General features: G+C 41.7%; 1 protein-coding gene across 1 annotated transcript in view; it reads right to left on the minus strand.

Moving 5' to 3' along the window:
• Positions 1–19,561, minus strand: part of LOC124606990 (serine/threonine-protein kinase 32A) — a 591,434-nt gene that overhangs the window by 204,742 nt on the left and 367,131 nt on the right. Inside the window, exon 4 of the mRNA XM_047139129.1 lies at positions 15,811–15,970. Within this exon, the coding sequence (XP_046995085.1) occupies positions 15,811–15,970 (160 nt within the window). The remainder of the gene's footprint in view (positions 1–15,810; positions 15,971–19,561) is intronic.

Here is a 19,561-nt window from a genome sequence, read left to right on the forward strand (position 1 = left end):
CGCATGAAGCGACTGGTGCGTCGTCTTACCTGGATTATTGATGCATGGGTGGACTTTTTAGTGTTGGATCTCGGATTTTTGGATGATTTAATGGTCTCGGACCGCTTTAGGATGGAGACCAGACAAGAATACTGTGGCTAGTTAAAGGCTTTTGAGTAGTCAAGAGAAACGAAAATGTTTATTTTCATTTTTAAGCTGATGAGAGATATGTTGAAGGATTTGGTAAGCTTGAAGATTCTGAACAGAATGGGTGGGCTGCGTGGTGCTGATGAGATCGTTGGGTGAGGACGGCTTCAACGATTTTCTGAAGGCTATATGGAATATCTCTATACACTGAAATCTACATCCGTACAGTGAATATGGCCCAACGATAGCGCGATCTGGTCTTTTGAGTAATGACAGGACTATGAAGTTAGATAACAGGAATTTGGGCTTGTACGGAGGCATGGAGATAGTCATCTTCCCTTCGTTCTATTTCCGATTGGAACAGGAAAGGAAGTGACTAGTAGTTGTACAATGAACCCTCCGGCACGCACAATACGGTAGCCTGCAGAGTATGTATGCAGACGGAAAATTAAAAAATGAGAAATTTTTCCACAGTATAGGCGAGGAAACAGATATGCGGAAAAATGCCAACTGCCAAAAGGTACAAGAAAATGGGGCACGTGTTAAAACAACAGGAAATATTTTTCATGGTACTAGAGAGAATCACTGAAAGCCAGGTTAAAACACACACTGTTTGCAAAAAAATGTGGTTTTATTTCTCTTTAGGCACCAAAAGACTCATTTTCATGAAAAATATTTTTCTGTATCGCAGTGTTGGGTGTTCGTATTAAATATTTTCCAGTTTAAAAGCAAATGTCGGAATATTTCGTCGTATTTAATGAGAAGAAAGAGGATTCAATTAACATTTAATAGATTTCGGCTTGTCCTTCTGTTATCACAATATAAAACGGCCTTCATCAAAAAATTGGTAAGATTTATACACTCAGAACTACAGCAAATTACCTATTACTCAGGTTAAAGCGGACCCAATACTGCATTAATAATCGAGAAACAAGGATTATTCAAAAGATACAAGTTATTACCGGCAAGCGCTACTGATGCTTCTACAATACGTGCTACATGACACACTTGAAACGCCATTCCATTGTAGTACTTACCGGAAAGTGGGACTACTACGTAAGGTCTTCAGTCATACTCCTGTTATCGGAGGAGACATTAATCTTCCAATAATGAGTCGGTGCAATAGCAAATTTGTTAATGGTGGGCATGACAATACAGTCCGAGAAATCTTGCTAAATGTCTTCTCTGAAACCTACTTAGAACAGATACCGCTACACCACACCCATCACGGGAATATATTGGATCTAATGGCAACAAATACGAGGCCCTGCTGAAAGGTAACGCCTCATAAATGTTTTACTCTGTTCCCAATATTAATTGGGGTATCACATATCATGCACACTCAGTCGACTTTTCGGCTTTGCTGACGCAAGTTGCAAACCTTTTCCGCTTGAGGGCTCCGAAGTGTTCCGTTCATTACGACAAAGTGTAACGTAACTATGGCGGTCGTGAGAGACACCGAGCTATACACAGGTTTCTGAGGAGAATTCAACATCTCTCAACAATTTCTCTTGCGTTTTGAGCGTGAGATTGATGGGTCCATTAACAACATTTTGACTGGAATGAAAGCTGAGTACATCTTTTTGATCCAGAAAACAAGAGAATATACTGGAATTCCGCTACAAAGTAATACCGTCGCCAAAATGGTTCAAGTTGTGTTCACAGTGCTGTGAGATGTTCAAGTAGCGATGTATTTGGAATTCATGCCTAAAGGCAACACCATAAACTTCTTAAGGTACTGTGAGACCCTCACAAAACTGAAAGCACGAATTCGATGAGGTAGTCCACACATGGGGCACCATCTCTTTCAGCATGACAATGCCAGACCACACACGAATGCTGCGACATCTGCAACAATCCGACGCCTTGCATCCACTGCCATCGATCATCCAACATACAATGTGAGGCCAGTGTTTCTCCTGGCGTATACAATTTTCGAACAACTTACGGGAACACATCCAGACAGTATTAACAGCGACGGCCGATATTTCGACGGGAGCACACCCCGACATTTCCAAGGCAAACTCCAACGGACAGGCGATATACAGCTAAATTTGAAAACTCAGTTCTCGGACTAATGCAGGAAAGATAACACACACTGAATTCTAGTGCCACCAAAGATGACCAAAGTCGCAGATATCGGTAGTGAGACTACGAACTAGCAGATGAGGTAACACTGACTCTGTCCACCTGTTTTTTGACAAGGGAAAGAGCAGGATTCCAAACAAAGTTTACGCAGAAACCTCCATCCCTGTTTACAAGGTTGCTCGCTAATGTAATCTCAAAAAATGGTTCAAATGGCTCTGAGCACTATGGGACTCAACTGCTGAGGTCATTAGTCCCCTAGAACTTAGAACTAGTTAAACCTAACTAACCTAAGGACATCACAAACATCCATGCCCGAGGCAGGATTCGAACCTGCGACCGTAGCGGTCTTGCGGTTCCAGACTGCAGCGCCTTTAACCGCACGGCCACTTCGGCCGGCAATGTAATCTCAACTGCCCCCTTAATAACACTGTTCCAATAGTTGGACATGCATACCAATATCTCGGTGTTGTTGTATAACATAAGGTGACCAGTATCCAAGCAATGTTCGGCAATAGCAGATCTACTTGGCTGCTGTAATCGTGTGTGCCGTTTATGCTCAGTACATTGGTCCTATCTGTTACCAACTGTTCGTCATAAATTGTGAGCCGTATGTTTGTGACTATTACAGCACCATCTATCACAAAGCGAAAAAAGTGGTCCAACTAAAACATTCATATTTCTTTACGTAGTACACGAATATGTAATAAAAATGGGGATTCCTTTTTTTAAAAAAGGCAGTTGGTATCCGTTTGACCTACGGCAGCGCCATCTAGCGGGCCAACCATAGCGCCATCTGGTTTCGTGAGATATTTGGCCCGGTCACGATCAATGGACCAACCTGTATAAATATGGCCAGAGATGCAGTTGGGGGAGAGACTTTGCACACAGGTATCAATCTGTCTGCGTCAGTCAAACGCCGGCTTACGCGCTGCCGCGGAGGACGTCACCTGCCAAACGTGTTCGGTAAAGGTAGGAAGTGAATTCGCGAGAACTGTACACCATTCTGAAACGCTTAGATTTCACGGAAGTAACTGTCTGTGTATCTCCGTAATGTTGACAAAACCATGTCGCAAGTTGAGAGATTATTTTCCACTTTTAAGGCCACCAATTAACTTTGATGATTAGAAGTCGGGTTGATTGACCATTTTACTTGGAACTTACCATAGAGGTCGCCTCTGAGCAGCTAATAGTGATGTTTCCGATAAGGAGAATATTATTATTTTCTGGAATATTATTATGTTTGTGCGTGTGAACATGTACTGAATGTATGAATCAGTTACAACTCAAAATTTTTATTTACAGTCATAGCTCCTGATGCTACTGAGTAAATAGCAAGTAGGAACAGTTCCTTTAATGTGGACTTGCAGACTGGAAACTATAGTCAGTATGTTCTCCAAATCTTTCTGATTGACTGCAAAAGTAATTTCCATGCTATTGTAAACGGCGAAGTAAATTTATACTTTTTAGTTTACCTGCCGCTCCACAACAAGGCAAATAGTTCTACAATAAACTTCAGCTGGTAATATCGATTTCATTGTTCAAAAAACACAAAAGGAGGAAGTATACTTGTAAAAAGCCTAAAGACACAGGAAAATTCCAGCGGTATTACCTTATGGTCAGACAGAGATGCCGAAACAGTTATTGGATTTTAAGACATACCCATGAGCAGGTGTAGATTCATATCACATTTTTATAATGATATGCAGTAGACTGAAGTTTAAGAAATTCAGTAGAAAGAAGGAGTATGGATAGAAGTAGGAATCTGAAGCCCTCAAGGGAGACGATGTATGTTTGAAAATATCTAAGTTAGTAGCTACAGTGATAGTGAATACCACAGTAGGCAGTCCGGTTCAGGACGAACGGACATCTCTTACACGGGTAATAACGGAACTTGGACAGAGAAATATAGGTAGAAGAACGCTAACTGCGAAGAAACATTGGGTAACGGAACAAATACTCGATGGTTATACCTAAACGGACGGTGTTCCGAGTGCTTCGGTGTGGGTTGTATGTACCACAGGATACTGAAACATCGTAGGTATGTTCATTAATCGATGCGCTCTGGGAGTATGCTGCAAAAAGTAACAGTTCTACTTTCTGCCATCAGGTGGAAATATGGTGCTGTAAGCAGTCAGAATGTGGTGCGGATGCAGGAAAATGGGAGCAACGATCAAACACATGATAACGGTGGTTCTACCACGATTCTTAAGATACCGTCGCAAGTTCAATATGTATCCAATGTGTTCTCCCGATTCAGCAACATGCAGAATCCGTAACACGGCTAGGACGGCAGTGGCGATCAGCATATCTGGTCTAACTGAATTGACATCGTCACATGTTATCCTTCAGTTCTGGATGAGTCCGGATACAGCCCTGATCGACATGATCTTTCAGATATCCTCACAACCAGAAACACACATTTTTAGGTAGGTAGACCTGGAAGGCCACATTTCTTGACATTGCCTAGAGATGGTGTGGTCGTTACCGAAGGTTTCTTGAAGAAAATCTTTCACTTGACAACGACAGGCGCTGTCACTCCATCTTGGATGAAAATAGTGTTGTGGACACAGTGGTGTTTTTGTAAAGCTGGACACGCGTGTTGCACAAGGAGATCCTTATATTGTGCAGATATCACTGAACACCTAGCAGGCTCGCGAGGTGTCATCTCATCGAAGAAATACATGTGACAGTCCTGTATATTCATGGTACCGTGCAAAGAAAAATGCGCCTCGTCTGTCCAAGTAATATTCCCCAGTCAAATGTCGTCAAAAAGTGTGCCAAAAAGACGAAAGGCTATGTCATGGTGTTGTAGCCCATCTTGCCATTTTGAATCTTGTAGGGATACCAATGTAAAATGCACCTCAAAATATTTTGGGCTCTTGACCAGGGAAGAGACAATTCCCGTAATACAATTCGAGCTCTTGTTGAAGAATTTGAGGCATGTACTTGGTTGGCTGGCTGGTTGGCTGGTTGGCTGGTTGGTTGATTTTGGGGAGGGGATCAAACAGCGAGGTCACCGGTCCCAACTGATTAGGGATAGATGGGGAAGGAAGTCGGTCGTGCCCTTTCAAAGGTGACAGAACAAGAAACGGAAATCGACCTGAAAGACGTATGTGATCAAGTAATTGAGTCAGAGTTTGACAGAGCTAAGGAAGACTTGCAATCTAGGAAGGCAGAAAACATAGAGAACATTCCTTTGTACTTTCTAAAACCAGTTTGTGTACTGGCAATTAAACGGCTATTCGGCCGGCCGAGAGGTTCTAGGCACTTCAGTCTGGAACCGTGCGACCGCTAAGGTCGCAGGTTCGAATTCTGCCTCGGACGTGGATGTGTGTGATGTCCTTAGGTTAGTTAGGTTTAAGTAGTTCTAAGTTCTAGGGGACTGATGACCTCAGATGTTGAGTCCCATAGTGCTCAGAGCCATTTGAACCATTTGACCAAAACGGCTATTCAGGTTGCTATGTAAAATTTATGGGATTGGAAACATAACATCAGACTTTCGGAAAAAAGTCCGTCTTCACAATTCCCGAAGTTGGCAGAGACAGACTGAGAATTATTGCACAGTCAGCTTAACAGCTCATGTGTACAAGTCGCGGAAAAAAATGAGATAGGAAAGCACCTAAATGAATACGGAATCAAGACTTAAGAAAAATCGGGACGCGTTCATAGGACCCTACGATGTAGAAAAAGCGTTCGATGAAGTAAAATGATGGGAAACGTTTTAAAATCTTCGAAAATCAGAATAATTTTTTTGGAAAAAGGCGGCTAATATGCAATATGTACAAGAATCAAGAAAGAGCGATAAGAATGGAAGACCAGGGTCTAAGTGCTCAGGGTAAAAATTGATGTAAGACAGGGATGTAGGTTTCTCCTGTACTGTTTAATCGGTGCATCAGAGAATCAATGACAGAAATAAGAGATACATTTAGAAGAGGGTTTAAATTCATGGTGACAGAATATCAATGAAAAGGTTTACACATGACATTACTAACCTAAACAGAAAAAAATGGTTCAAATGGCTCTGAGCACTATGGGACTTAACTTCTGAGGTTATCAGTTCCCTAGAACTTAGAACTATTAAACCTAACTAACCTAAGGACATCACACACATCCATGCCAGAGGCAGGATTCGAACCTGCGACCGTAGCGGTCGCGCGGCTCCAGACTGTAGCGCCTAGATCCGCTCGGCCACTTCGGCCGGCCCCTAAGCCGAAGCGAGGAGAAATTACAGGATATGCTCACTGGATTACACAGTTCAGTTAGCACGGAATTTGGACTGAGAGCCGCTGCAGAATATATATTGGGGTATCAAGGATTGCCCAGTCTGAAAATAGAAGTTCAAGCCATGCGGCTACGCCTTCAATAATAAAAATTTTCATTAATACAATAGCTTTTTGGTTGTCATGTTTTTTCCTGCTTTTAAATGATTTAAAACTACACTGGCTGTATGATAGATTTTATTTTATTTTTTATATTTTTTATCTTCTTTCTTTTTTTCATTTTTTTTTCTTTTTTTTATTTTTTTCCTCCCATTCGCTCACACATTCACACAATATGTACATTGTACACACTCATACATATTACAGTTAACACATTCTCACACTCATTCATTCACCTTTTTTTATATGTAAAATAATAATAATAAATAAGTAAATAATATTACAATAAAATAAGATTTAAAATATAATTAAAATAAAATAAAATTAAGATTAAAATTCAAATAAAATTACAATTAGAAAATTAAAATTATTATAATTATTAAAATTATATAAAAATATATACACAGGATATGTAGTCTTGTTATTCGCGTAGATCATCGGGTGGAGGCCAGGTAGTGCACCCTGTGTCCAAGTTCTCGTACAAGTTCGTTATCTAACCATTGTGTGTTTTCGTAAAAGGTTTTGGTAGTGGTTCTGAATCGGTCTTTCAAATAGGGTACCCCTGCGAGTTGGTGAAGTTCATTCGTTGGGAACCGGTATGGCAGATGTAGCCGTTGTATGTGGGTTGGAGCAGCATTGCCCCACACAACAGCGGCGTAGTCTAAGATTGGTACACCAGCGTAAGGTACAGTATCACCCCCAGTCTTGATGGTAGTGCTGACGCTGGATTTAATAATGGGTAGAGTTGTACCATTCTTCTCCTGGCTTTCGCCCAAATCGGGGGCGGACGTCCGAGGGAGCACCGGGGATGAGACAACACATTACAAGCAGCGCCAGGCGGGCGCGGACGGCAGAGAGAGCACCCAGCGCCCTCTGGGCATAAGTACTGGACAAGATCCTCCAATATGGCAGTCTCAGGTAGCACCTGAAGAAGGCAACGAGTTACCTGGCCGAAATATTGTGCCAGAGCGACAGAAACATCCGGCAGTAGACCCGATTATTCCACATGTCAAAGACGAAAATGACGAGGAGTAGCAGAAAAGGTATTAATGGTAAACTTAACACGAAAATTGGGGACTACGAAGTAGACGAAGTGATGGGATTCTGCTATATTGGAAGCAAAATAACATATGATGGATGAAGGTGGGAAGACGCAAAATGCCAACTAGCACATGCAAAGACGGCATTCTCGCCGAAAATAATCTACTAGTATTAAATGTAGTCCCTTATTTGAAAAAACAATTTGGGAGAATGTACATCAAGAGCACAACAATCTACGTTAGACTATGGAAACAGCATACGAAGAGAATGAAAGTGTTTTGACGTAGAATGAAGAATGTTAGATGGAGAGGTAAGATAAGAAACGAGATGTCTCTCGGCATAATAGAAAAGAATAGAAATACGAGGAGAACACTGATAAGAAGAACGGAGAGGATGATAAAACATCACTGAGTAAATTGCATATTACTATAGAGAGCTATTGGGGATCACACACATTGTAACATGTCCAATAAATGACTAAGGACTTTGAGTGGAAATGTTCGCGAGAAACGAAGAGCCTGCCGCTGGAGTAGAAGTTATCTTAGGCCGCATTTAACCAGTAATATGACTAGCGAACCAAAGAAATCTGGTAAAATGGGAAATGTCTTCTGTTACACAGCTGACACTTGTTTGAAGACTGTGGATGTAGATATGAATCACAACAAGGGCCAAGTAACTTTCATTCATCAAATGAAATGATTCCTTTACCAAGAAGATAAGCTTAAAGAAGTCAGGAGTAGCATGTGTGAGCTCTTTCAAACGATAACTAGAATTACAATTATTAAGATAACGAGTCGAGGCGTGGAATGTCAGTAGTTTGAACATGGTAGGGAAACTAAAAAATATGAAAAGCCTCGATCTAAACAAAGTGGGGGGGGGGGGGGGGATGGAGGGAGAGAGTTAGCGAAGTGAAACGGGAAGAAGACAAGGGTCTTTGGTCAGATGAGTAGAGGGAAATATCAACAGAAGCAGAAAATGGTTTAACGAGAGTAGGATTCGCTATGAATAGTAAGGTAGGGCAGAGAATGACTTACCGTGAACAGATCAGTGATAGGGTTGTTATCATTAAAATTGGCAGCAAACCAAAACCGACAACAGTTTAGTTATACATGCCGACGTCACAAGCCGAATATGATGAAATAGAGTATATGGGAATACAAAACGGCTAATTCAGCAAGTCAAGGGAGATGAAAATCAAATAGTCATGGGGACTGGAATGCTGTTGAAGGGGAAGGAGTACAAGAAAGTGTTACGAGATAATATGGATACTAAAGTGAAAGAGGAGAAAGACTTATTGAGTTCTGCAATATATTTGATCTAGTAATAACGAATATTCTGTTCAAGAAATCACAAGAGGAGGAAGTATATTTGGAAAAAGCCGGGGGAAATTCGAAGATTTCAGTTAGGTTTCATCATGATTAGGCAGAGATTCCGAAATCAGATACTGGTTTGTATGGCGTACCCAGGAGCAGATTCAGACTCAGATCGCAGTTTAGTAGTTATGAAGAGTATGCTGAAGTTTATGGTATTAGTCAGGAGAAATTAATACACAAGAAAATGGGATACAGAAATACTAAGGAATAAGGAGATACTCCTGAAGTTCTCTCTGGCTATAGATACTGCTATAGGGAACAGCTCAGTAGGCAGTTCAGTTGGAGAGGAAAGGACACATCTAAAAAGGGCTATCACACAAGTTGGAAAGAGAAACACAGGTATAAAGAAGGGAACTGTGAAGAAATCGTGCATAACATAAGAAGTACTTAACTTGAACGATGAAAGAAGGAAGTACAAAAACGTTCAGAGAAATTTAGGAATATAGAAATACAAGTCACTTAGAAATTAAATAAGAAAATAAGCAGCTGAAAAAATCGAAAGTGAAAAGATTGTCGGAAGGACTGACACAGCATACAGTAAAGCCAGAAGAACATTCGGTGAAATTAAAAGCAAGAATGCAATGGGAATTCCACTGTTAAATGCAGAAAAGGGAGCAGATAGCTGGAAAGAGTACATTAACTGTCTTTATGAGGGTGAAGATTTGTCTCATGACGTGATGTGAAAAGAAACAGGAGTCGATATGCAAGAGACAGGGTATCCAATATTAGACTCGGAATTTAAAAGAGCCTTGGAAGAGTTGCTATCGAATAAGACGGAAAGCTGGCCAGTGTGGCCAAGCGGTTCTAGGCGCTTCAGTCTGGAACCGTGCGACCGCTACGGTCGCAGGTTCGAATCCTGCCTCGGGCATGGATGTGTGTGATGTTCTTAGGTTAGTTAGGTTCAAGTAGTTCTAAGTTCTAGGGGACTGATGACCTCAGATGTTAAGTCCCATAGTGCTCAGAGTCATTTGAACCATTTGAATAAGACGGAAAAGGTAGACAATATTTCATCAGAGTTTCTAAAATCATTGGGGGAAATGGCCACAAAAATGACTATTCATATTGGTGTGCAGACCGTATGAGTCTCGCGATGTACCATTTGACTTTCGTAAAAACATCATGCACAAAATTCCGAAGATTTCAAGAGCTGACAAGTGCGAGAATTATCACACATCATCTTAACAGCTCATGCATATAAGTTGCTGACTATAATAACATATAGAAGGAAGTAAAAGAAAACTAAGAATGTGTTATATGACGATCAGTTTGGCTTTAGAGAGGTAATTCTGACTTTGTGATTGATAATGGAGGCAAGACTGAAGAAAAATCAAGACACATATAAGGATCTGTTGATCTAGAGAAAGCGTTCGACAATGTGAAATGGTGGAAGATGTCCGAAATTCTCAGAAAAATAGGAGTAAGCTATACGGAAATACGGGCGATATACAATATGTACAAGAACCAAGAGGAAATGTTAGTAGTCGGAGACGAAGTGTTCAGATTAGAAACGGTGTAATAAAGGGATATAGTCTTTCACCCCTTCTGTTCAACTATACATCGAAGAAGCAATCACGGAAATAAAGGAAAGGTTCAAGAGTTGAATTAAAATTAAAAGTGGAAGAATATCAACGATGAGATTCGCTGATGACATTGCTATTCTCAATGGAAGAGAAACAGAATTACAGGACCAGCTGAATGAAATAAACACTCTCATGAGCACACTATATCGGCTGAGAGTAAATCGAAGAAAGACCAAGGCTCTTAGCGAGACACGTTAGAAGTGGCGATCACGAAGTAGATGAAGTTAAGGAATTGTGTTACCTGGGCAGCAAAAACCCACGACATCAAAATCAGAATAGTGCTGCCGAAAAGGGCATTCCTCGCCAAGAGAAGTCTACTAGTATAAAACACAGGCCTTAATTTGAGGAAGAAATCCCAGAGAATGTACGTTAGGAGCATAGCATTGTACGGCAGTGAAACATGGATTCTGGGGAACCAGAGAAGAAGAGAATCGACTTATTTAAGATTTGTTGTTAAAGAAGAATGTTGAAAATTAGATGGAATGAGAAGGTAAGGAATGAGGTGGTCCTACGAAGAATCGCCAAGAAAAGGGATGTGTGGAAAACACTAATAAGAAGAAGGGACAGAATGGTAGGACATCTTTTGAGACATTAGGGAATAACTTCCATAGTACTGGATAAGCAAAGAAGCCAAATAGAAAACTTTTCCATTCTAATTAATCAGAAAGAAAGGAAATTCAAAACTTTTCACTGTGAAGTTGGAATAAACAGTGCAACAGTCCAGTAACACAACACAGTTTAGTGTCCAAATTGTGAGAAGTTGCGGCAGAGCTCCTGTTCTTGTTGTTAAATATTATTTATTCTGATGGAAATATCTCTCTTCTTCACAAGCCTTTGAATTGTTCGTTAAACAAATTGTTGTGTTAATAAGAATTATTCTATTCTGAGAATCGAAGTCCAGTACAAGAACGTATATTCAAATTTAAACAAAGAATAAGCATTGAATGACACGTACGTTTTTCTCACTTTGATAATAAATGGCAAACTTATCAGACTAGGAACACATTCTTACCCGTCTGTCGCGTAAGACTACGCATTTCCATCACTTTTTTAACTTATTACTTATTACAGCTTAAATTTTACATATCCCTTTCGGATTCTGCTATACACCAAAGAGCAAAGAAACTGATACACCTGTCTAATATCGTGTAGGGTCCCCGCGAGCGCGCAGAAGTGCCACTACACGACGCGGCCTCGGCTTCACTAATGTCTGACGTAGTACTGGAGGGAACTGAAACCATGAATCCAGCAGGTCTGTCATTAAATCCGTAAGGGTACGAGGGGATGGTGATCTCTTCTGATCAGCACATTGCAAGACATCTGAGATATGCTCAATAATATTCATTTCTGGGGAGTTTGGTAGCTAGCGGAAGTGTTTAAACTGAGAAGAGTATTCAAAAATGGCTCTAAGCCTTATGGGACTTAACATCTGAGGTCATCAGTCCCCTAGACTTAGAACTACTTAAACCTAACTAACTTAAGGACATCACACACATCCATGCCCGAGTCAGGATTCGAACCTGCGACCGTAGCAGCAGCGCGGTTCCGGACAGAACCGCCTAGAAGCTCTCGGCCACAGCTGCCGGCGAGAAGAGTGTTCCTGGACCCACTCTGTAGCAATTCTGAACGTATGGGGCGTAACATTGTCCTGCTGGAATTGTCCGAGTCTGTCGGAATGCTTAATGGACTTGAATGGATGCAGGTGATCAGACAGGATTCTTACGTAGCAATGTCGGAGATTTGATGTTGTATCGGATTCCTAATATTCACGATACACTCGTGAAATGGTCGTACGGGAAAATCCCCAATCCATCGCTACCTCGGATACGCTGTGTCCCATCGGTCGTGCGCCGACTGTAACACCACGTTCAAATTCACTTAAATCTTGATAACCTGCCGCTGTAGCAGAAGTAACCGATCTAACAACTGAGCCAGATACTTGTTGTCTTATGTAGGCGTTGTTGACAGCAGCGCCGTATTCTGCCTGTTTACATGTCTCGATGGTGAGTGTTCATCGGAGGTGAGGGTATCATCTGGAGTGCCCCAGGGAAGTGTGGTGGGTCAGCTGTTGTTTTCTATCTATATAAATGATCTTTTGGATAGGGTGGATAGCAATGTGCGGCTGTTTGCTGATGATGCTGTGGTGTACGGGAAGGTGTCGCTGAGTGAATGTAGGAGGATACAAGATGACTTGGACAGGATTTGTGATTGGGGTAAAGAATGGCAGCTAACTCTAAATAAAGATAAATGTAAATTAATGCAGATGAATAGGAAAAAGAGTCCTGTAATGTTTGAATACTCCATTAGTAGTGTAGCGCTTCACACAGTCACGTCGATTAAATATTTGGGCGTAACATTGCAGAGCGATATGAAGTGGGACATGTAATGGCAGTTGTGGGGAAGGCGGATAGTTGGCTTCGGTTCATTGGTAGAATATTGGGAAGATGTGGTTCATCTGTAAAGGGGACCGCTTATAAAACACTAATACGACCTATTCTTGAGTACTGCTCTAGCGTTTTGGATCCCTATCAGGTCGGATTAAGGGAGGACATAGAAGCAATTCAGAGGCGGGCTGCTAAATTTGTTACTGGTAGGTTTGATCATCACGCGAGTGTTACGGAAGTGCTTCAGGAACTCGGGTGGGAGTCTCTAGAGGAAACGAGGCGTTCTATTCGTGAATCGCTACTGAGAAAATTTAGAGAACCAGCATTTGAGGCTGATTGTAGTATAATTTTACTGCCGCCAACCTACATTTCGCGGAAAGACCCCACAGATAAGATAAGAGAGATTAGGGCTCGTACACAGGCATGTAGGCAGTCATTTTTGCCTCCTTCTGTTTGGGAGTGGAACAGGGAGAGAAGATGCTAGTTGTGGTACGAGGTACCCTCCGCCACGCACCGTATGGTGGATTGCGGAGTATGTGCGTAGATGTAGATGTAGATATCTGAATACGCGTGGTTATAGCAGTTCCTTTCGCGCTTCAGAGTACAACAACGAAAAATAAGACGAAATATTAGTTAACATATCAATGTTATTTGCTGCATTTCATGCAGTACATCGTAATTTAAATCTTAAACTCGCAATCTTGCCCCACTTTATTCCATCCATTCTCACGTTTCTGAATGCAATCAGACAATACTCACGGCCTCATCATTACAACCAAATATTGTTGACTGAGAACACTATGATAACAATAAAAATAATATGTGTCGTCTAGTGAATAAGCCGATTGTAGCAGGTATCCACCTGGGAGCTGAACAAGATAATGGCCCACGGGTAGACAGGCCGCTAGGCGTATGTCATGAGGGTAAGCATGCGCTCGGTCCATCACTCGCTCAACTCAGCAGACGAACTGCGCTTTTAAACCTGTTAGCTCGTAATAGGGTATTTACGTACAAACGAGAATTGCATTTTATACTGGAATCCGCTATTATGTAGTCTTACTGATTACTAGGACAGCAACGGAACACGCAACTTTTCAATATGCTGTAATTTACGATTTACGTTGTATTCTCGACATAAATGGGCTTGTTTATAGCATTCAGTCTCTTCTCCTTAACAGTCGTCATTTGATACAAGATACAGCGCCTCATTTAACGTATAATCATTTTGGCATGATTTCAGTTTTATTGTGCCTAGCACAGCCGTAACAAACTTGTAGTAGGCCTATGGACTTCTGGTCGTTGAGGCCATACCAATCAGTAGCTCGCCATAATAACAGAGTGCAACAGATGATGCAAGTCTCGTTTGTACGTTACCACCCAATTAAGAGAGAACAGGTTTAGAAACGCAGGTAGTCTGCTGTTCTAAACGAAAGAGCTAGCTGTATCCTGCCCTCGTGACGTACGCACCACAGCCTGTCTTTCGAGGTATACATGTAATGACGTTATACACTGTCTTGTCTCTATTAGGAGAAGGTTGTCTGTAGAGAAAACTGTTAACTGATAGTGCATGCACATTACTCGTGAGTGCAACTTCACTATATACAGGGTGATTCAGCTGCCCCTGACGCTGGGTTTTATGCCACCCGCGATATGTTCAAATCACGTGCAAGATTTTCTTGTTCTCTCGCTCGATACGCATAATCTATTAGTCTTATATAAAAAATTAACGGAACATTTTTGTAGGAAACTGAATACAGTTAAATTTTGTACTGGGATACGTTTTTGCTGGGGGCAACAGTTTTCGAGTTATTAAAAAAATAAATAAATATTCGAAAACTACAACCTCTGGCGAAAGTGCACTCCAGTACAGAATTAATCAATACCGTGTTTGATACAAAAAGGACCTGTTCATTTCTTCCATAGTGCTAATAGTTAATTCTTAGCGATCGAGAGAATATCAAAAATCGCATGTGATATTTGAAGGCTTTGCGAGTTGCATAAAACCCAACAGTAGGGACAGCTGGATCACTGTGTATATGGGGTGATCAGAAATAGTCTGAAAAGCTTGTTACTGCGTTGCAGGGTAGGCTGTGCTGAAACATAACTGTTAAGAAACCGTATGTTGCATCGTTTCATCGTTAATTGGCGTTGAACTAAGGCAATCAGGCCATTGCGCTCGTAAATTCAAGCATCCCGCCATATAAAAAAAGTGTCAGTTGCTCCCTTTAGCGTAGATGATAGCGCACGAGACTGCTCAGCTTTTGGCTCGGGTGCAGCCATTATTACCGTCCAATCTACAATTTTTGTATCAGTCTCTGGCTGGAATTTGGGAAACCAAACGAAGAACACGTTTGGTGACACCGTTTCTGGCAGGGTGCCTGAAGTTGCGAACGCAGCGGACTGATTGACCGGACTTAACAGCTAATTACCTCGGAAACGGTGCAATGTATAGGATTCCTTTGCTTAACAGTTATTTGTCAACACAACCCACCCAGAAACACCCTTATAAGTTTTTCAGACTAATCGTGACCAACCTGAATAATTTGTACGGCGAGAGAAGGTCCCTAACTGACTTTTTTGCATGCTTCGCGTTAGCAGACATGTAAAGCGATTTTGTTTACTTTCCTATGGCAACACCTGCGTGTTGTCACAGTTGTAGACAATTAAGGCTTTCGGTCAGTACTGACGCTTGGCTTTTGCTCTTCGTGATAAAAGCTTGCCAACAGCGCCACCAGAAGACAGAAAGCTTCGTTCGCCGTAGGTGAGTACAGCAGGGTGGCATGCGGGGGGGACGCCGCACAGTGCTGGAGCGAGGCCGTGCACCTGTTGCGCGCCCCACCTGTGCACGATGCGGCGGCTGTGCAGGTAGTCGAGCGCCATGGCCAGCTCGCAGACGTACAGCTGCACGCACGCCTCCGAGAAGCGCACGCGCTGCGAGATGTGGTAGCGCAGGTCGCCGCCCAGCAGCAGGTCCGACACCATGAACAGGTCCTCCTCATCTGCAACACCCAACACCGCCAGTTGTAGGTTAACGAGCCTTTCGCTCTCATTTAAGTATACGGCCGAAAGAGTCAGCCCTCAGGAGTTATGAAACGAACCCTGTCATCCAGGACCGTGTGCCACGAAGAGCGCAGATTCGCCAGGAGATGGGGAAATTCACAGGCGTCTATTGTGCTGAATGAGGCCTAAGCGCTGTAGTGTGCGAGTCAGACAGACGAGAACCTACGTTATAGGGAACACCCGTCGAAGCTGTTTGTGGCCAGGGATACGTAGCAGTGTTAAATATAGCGTACCTAAGATTAGCCATAAAGGCAAACATTTGTGAAAACTGTTTGATTCTGTAGTAATTCAGGGAATGAAATGACTCTGAGCACTATGGGACTTAACATCTGTGGTCATCAGTCCCCTAGAACTTAGAACTACTTAAACCTAACTAACCTAAGGACAACACACAACACCTAGTCATCACGAGGCAGAGAAAATGCCTGACCCCGCCGGGAATCGAACCCGGGAACCCGGGCGTGGGAAGCGAGAACGCTACCGCACGACCACGAGCTGCGGACTCAGGGAATGAAGCCACAGTAATTTTAACATACCATGCTTCATAAATTTTCATAGTGATCCCAATAAAACTTGAACATTGATCATATCTATAACAATTTAGGATTTACTGTGCAAGTGAAATTAAAAAGTTTTCTATAAAGACCTGAATGCTAAAATCTGAACGCTTTGAAGCGCATCATTAAAATGAGAAGTGTTGTAAATATCAACTCTGTAACTTTACTGCTTAAAAGATACAGTAAATTTAAACAATCAGTCTTTTCAGTTAAGGATCAGATCATTATTTCCTCCACACAAAACACATTGAACACTTTATTGAATCATTATGTAATAGAATAATTGTTGTAAAGTTTAGTGCGTAGTAGATACTTTTGTTGTTTATTTATTTATCAGAAAGCAGGTTGGTGCAAGGCTACTGGCCGGAACATTCAAAGTTAAGAAGGAAATTGTATTTGTTTTATGTAAAAGAATTCAACGTTTATTATGTAATGGATATTATTGTTACTTTATACAGATTAGAGATTAGATTAGATTAGATTAGTACTTGTTCCATAGATCATGAATACGACACTTCGTAATGATGTCGAACGTGTCAGGTTAATAAAAGGTATCTATACAACATTTTACATTAGACAAAATATTACATGACACTCAACTTTTTTTGTGGGGGTTCGGATATTAGCCACTTACTATATCCAAAAATTCATCTAATGAGTAGAAGGAGTTGCTATTAAGAAATTCTTTTAGTTTCCTTTTAAATGCTATATGGCTATCTGGCAGACTTTTGATGTTATTAGGTAATTGACCAAAGACTTTTGTGGCAGCATAATTTACCCCTTCTGAGCCAAAGTTATATTTAACCTTGACTAGTGAAGATAATTCTTTCTCCTAGTGTTGTAGCCATGTCCACTGCAATTACTTTTGAATTCGATCGGATTGTTAATAACAAATTTCTTAAGTGAATATATATATATTGTGAGGCTACAGTGGAGATTTCTAGCTCTTTAAATAAGTGTCTGCCGGATGATCTTGGATGAGCTCCAGCAATTATTCTGATTACACGCTTTTGTGCAATGAACACTCTTTTACTCAATGATGAGTCACCCCAGAGTACGATGCCATACGGTGGGCGCCATAGGGTGGTGGGGTTTCGGGTTCCGCTGGATAGGTCAGGAGTCCACTACACGCAACAAACGGCTACACGGGTAGCAGGGGTTGTGTGGCGTGGGCTGGGCGGTTTTTTAGGTTAGATGGTCTTGAGCAAGTACAGAAAGGGCAACAGCCTCAACGGGTGCGGGGCAAAGTCAGGACATGCGGGGACCAAGCAGCAATCGGTATTGTAATTGTCAACTGTCGAAGCTGCGTTGGTAAAGTACCAGAACTTCAAGCGCTGATAGAAAGCACCGAAGCTGAAATCGTTATAGGTACATAAAGCTGGCTTAAGCCAGAGATAAATTCTACCGAAATTTTTACAAAGGTACAGACGGTGTTTAGAAAGGATAGATTGCATGCAACCGGTGGTGGAGTGTTCGTGTAGTTTATCCTGTAGTGAAGTAGAAGTGGATAGTTCCTGTGAATTATTATGGGTGGAGGTTACACTCAACAACCGAGCTAGGTTAATAATTAGCTCCTTTTACCGACCTCCCGACTCAGCAGCATTAGTGGCAGAACAACTGAGAGAAAATTTGGAATACATTTCACATAAATTTTCTCAGCATGTTATAGTCTTAGGTGGAGATTTCAATTTACCAGATATAGACTGGGACACTCAGATGTTTAGGATTGGTGGTAGGGACACAGCATCGAGTGACATTATACTGAGTGACATTATACCTCGAGCAATTAAACAGAGAACCGACTCGTGGAGATAACATCTTGGACCTACTGATAACAAACAGACCAGAACTTTTCGACTCTTTAAGTGCAGAACAGGGAATCAGTGATCATAAGGCCGTTGCAGCATCCCAGAATATGGAAGTTAATAGGAATATTAAAAAAGGGAGGAAGGTTTATCTGTTTAGCAAGAGTAACAGAAGGCAGATTTCAGACTACCTAACAGATCAAAACGAAAATTTCTGTTCCGACACTGACAATGTTGAGTGTTTATGGAAAAAGTTAAAGGCAATCGTAAAATGCGTTTTAGACAGGTACGTGCCGAGTAAAACTGTGAGGGACGGGAAAAACCCACCGTGGTACAACAACAAAGCTAGGAAACTACTGCGAAAGCAAAGAGAGCTTCACTCCAAGTTTAAACGCAGCCAAAACCTCTCAGACAAACAGAAGCTAAACGATGTCAAAGTTAGCGTAAGGAGGGCTATGCGTGAAGCGTTCAGTGAATTCGAAAGTAAAATTCTATGTACTGACTTGACAGAAAATCCTAGAAGGTTCTGGTCTTACGTTAAATCAGTAAGTGGCTCGAAACAGCATATCCAGACACTCCGGGATGATGATGGCATTGAAACAGAGGATGACACGCGTAAAGCTGAAATACTAAACACCTTTTTCCAAAGCTGTTTCACAGAGGAAGACAGCACTGCAGTTCCTTCTCTAAATCCTCGCACAAACGAAAAAATGGCTGACATCGAAATAAGTATCCAAGGAATAGAAAAGCAACTCGAATCACTCAATAGAGGAAAGTCCACTGGACCTGACGGGATACCAATTCGATTCTACACAGAGTACGCGAAAGAACTTGCCCCCCTTCTACCAGACGTGTACCGCAAGTCTCTAGAGGAACGGAGGGTTCCAAATGATTGGAAAAGAGCACAGATAGTCCCAGTTTTCAAGAAGGGTCGTCGAGCAGATGCGCAAAATTATAGACCTATATCTCTGACATCGATCTGTTGTAGAATTTTAGAATATGTTTTTTGCTCGAGTATCATGTCGTTTTTGGAAACCCAGAATCTACTATGTAGGAATCAACATGGATTCCGGAAACAGCGATCGTGTGAGACTCAACTCGCTTTATTTGTTCATGAGACCCAGAAAATATTAGATACAGGCTCCCAGGTAGATGCTATTTTTCTTGA

Source organism: Schistocerca americana, chromosome 3, assembly GCF_021461395.2.
Source record: "Schistocerca americana isolate TAMUIC-IGC-003095 chromosome 3, iqSchAmer2.1, whole genome shotgun sequence".
Lineage (NCBI taxonomy): Eukaryota > Metazoa > Arthropoda > Insecta > Orthoptera > Acrididae > Schistocerca > Schistocerca americana.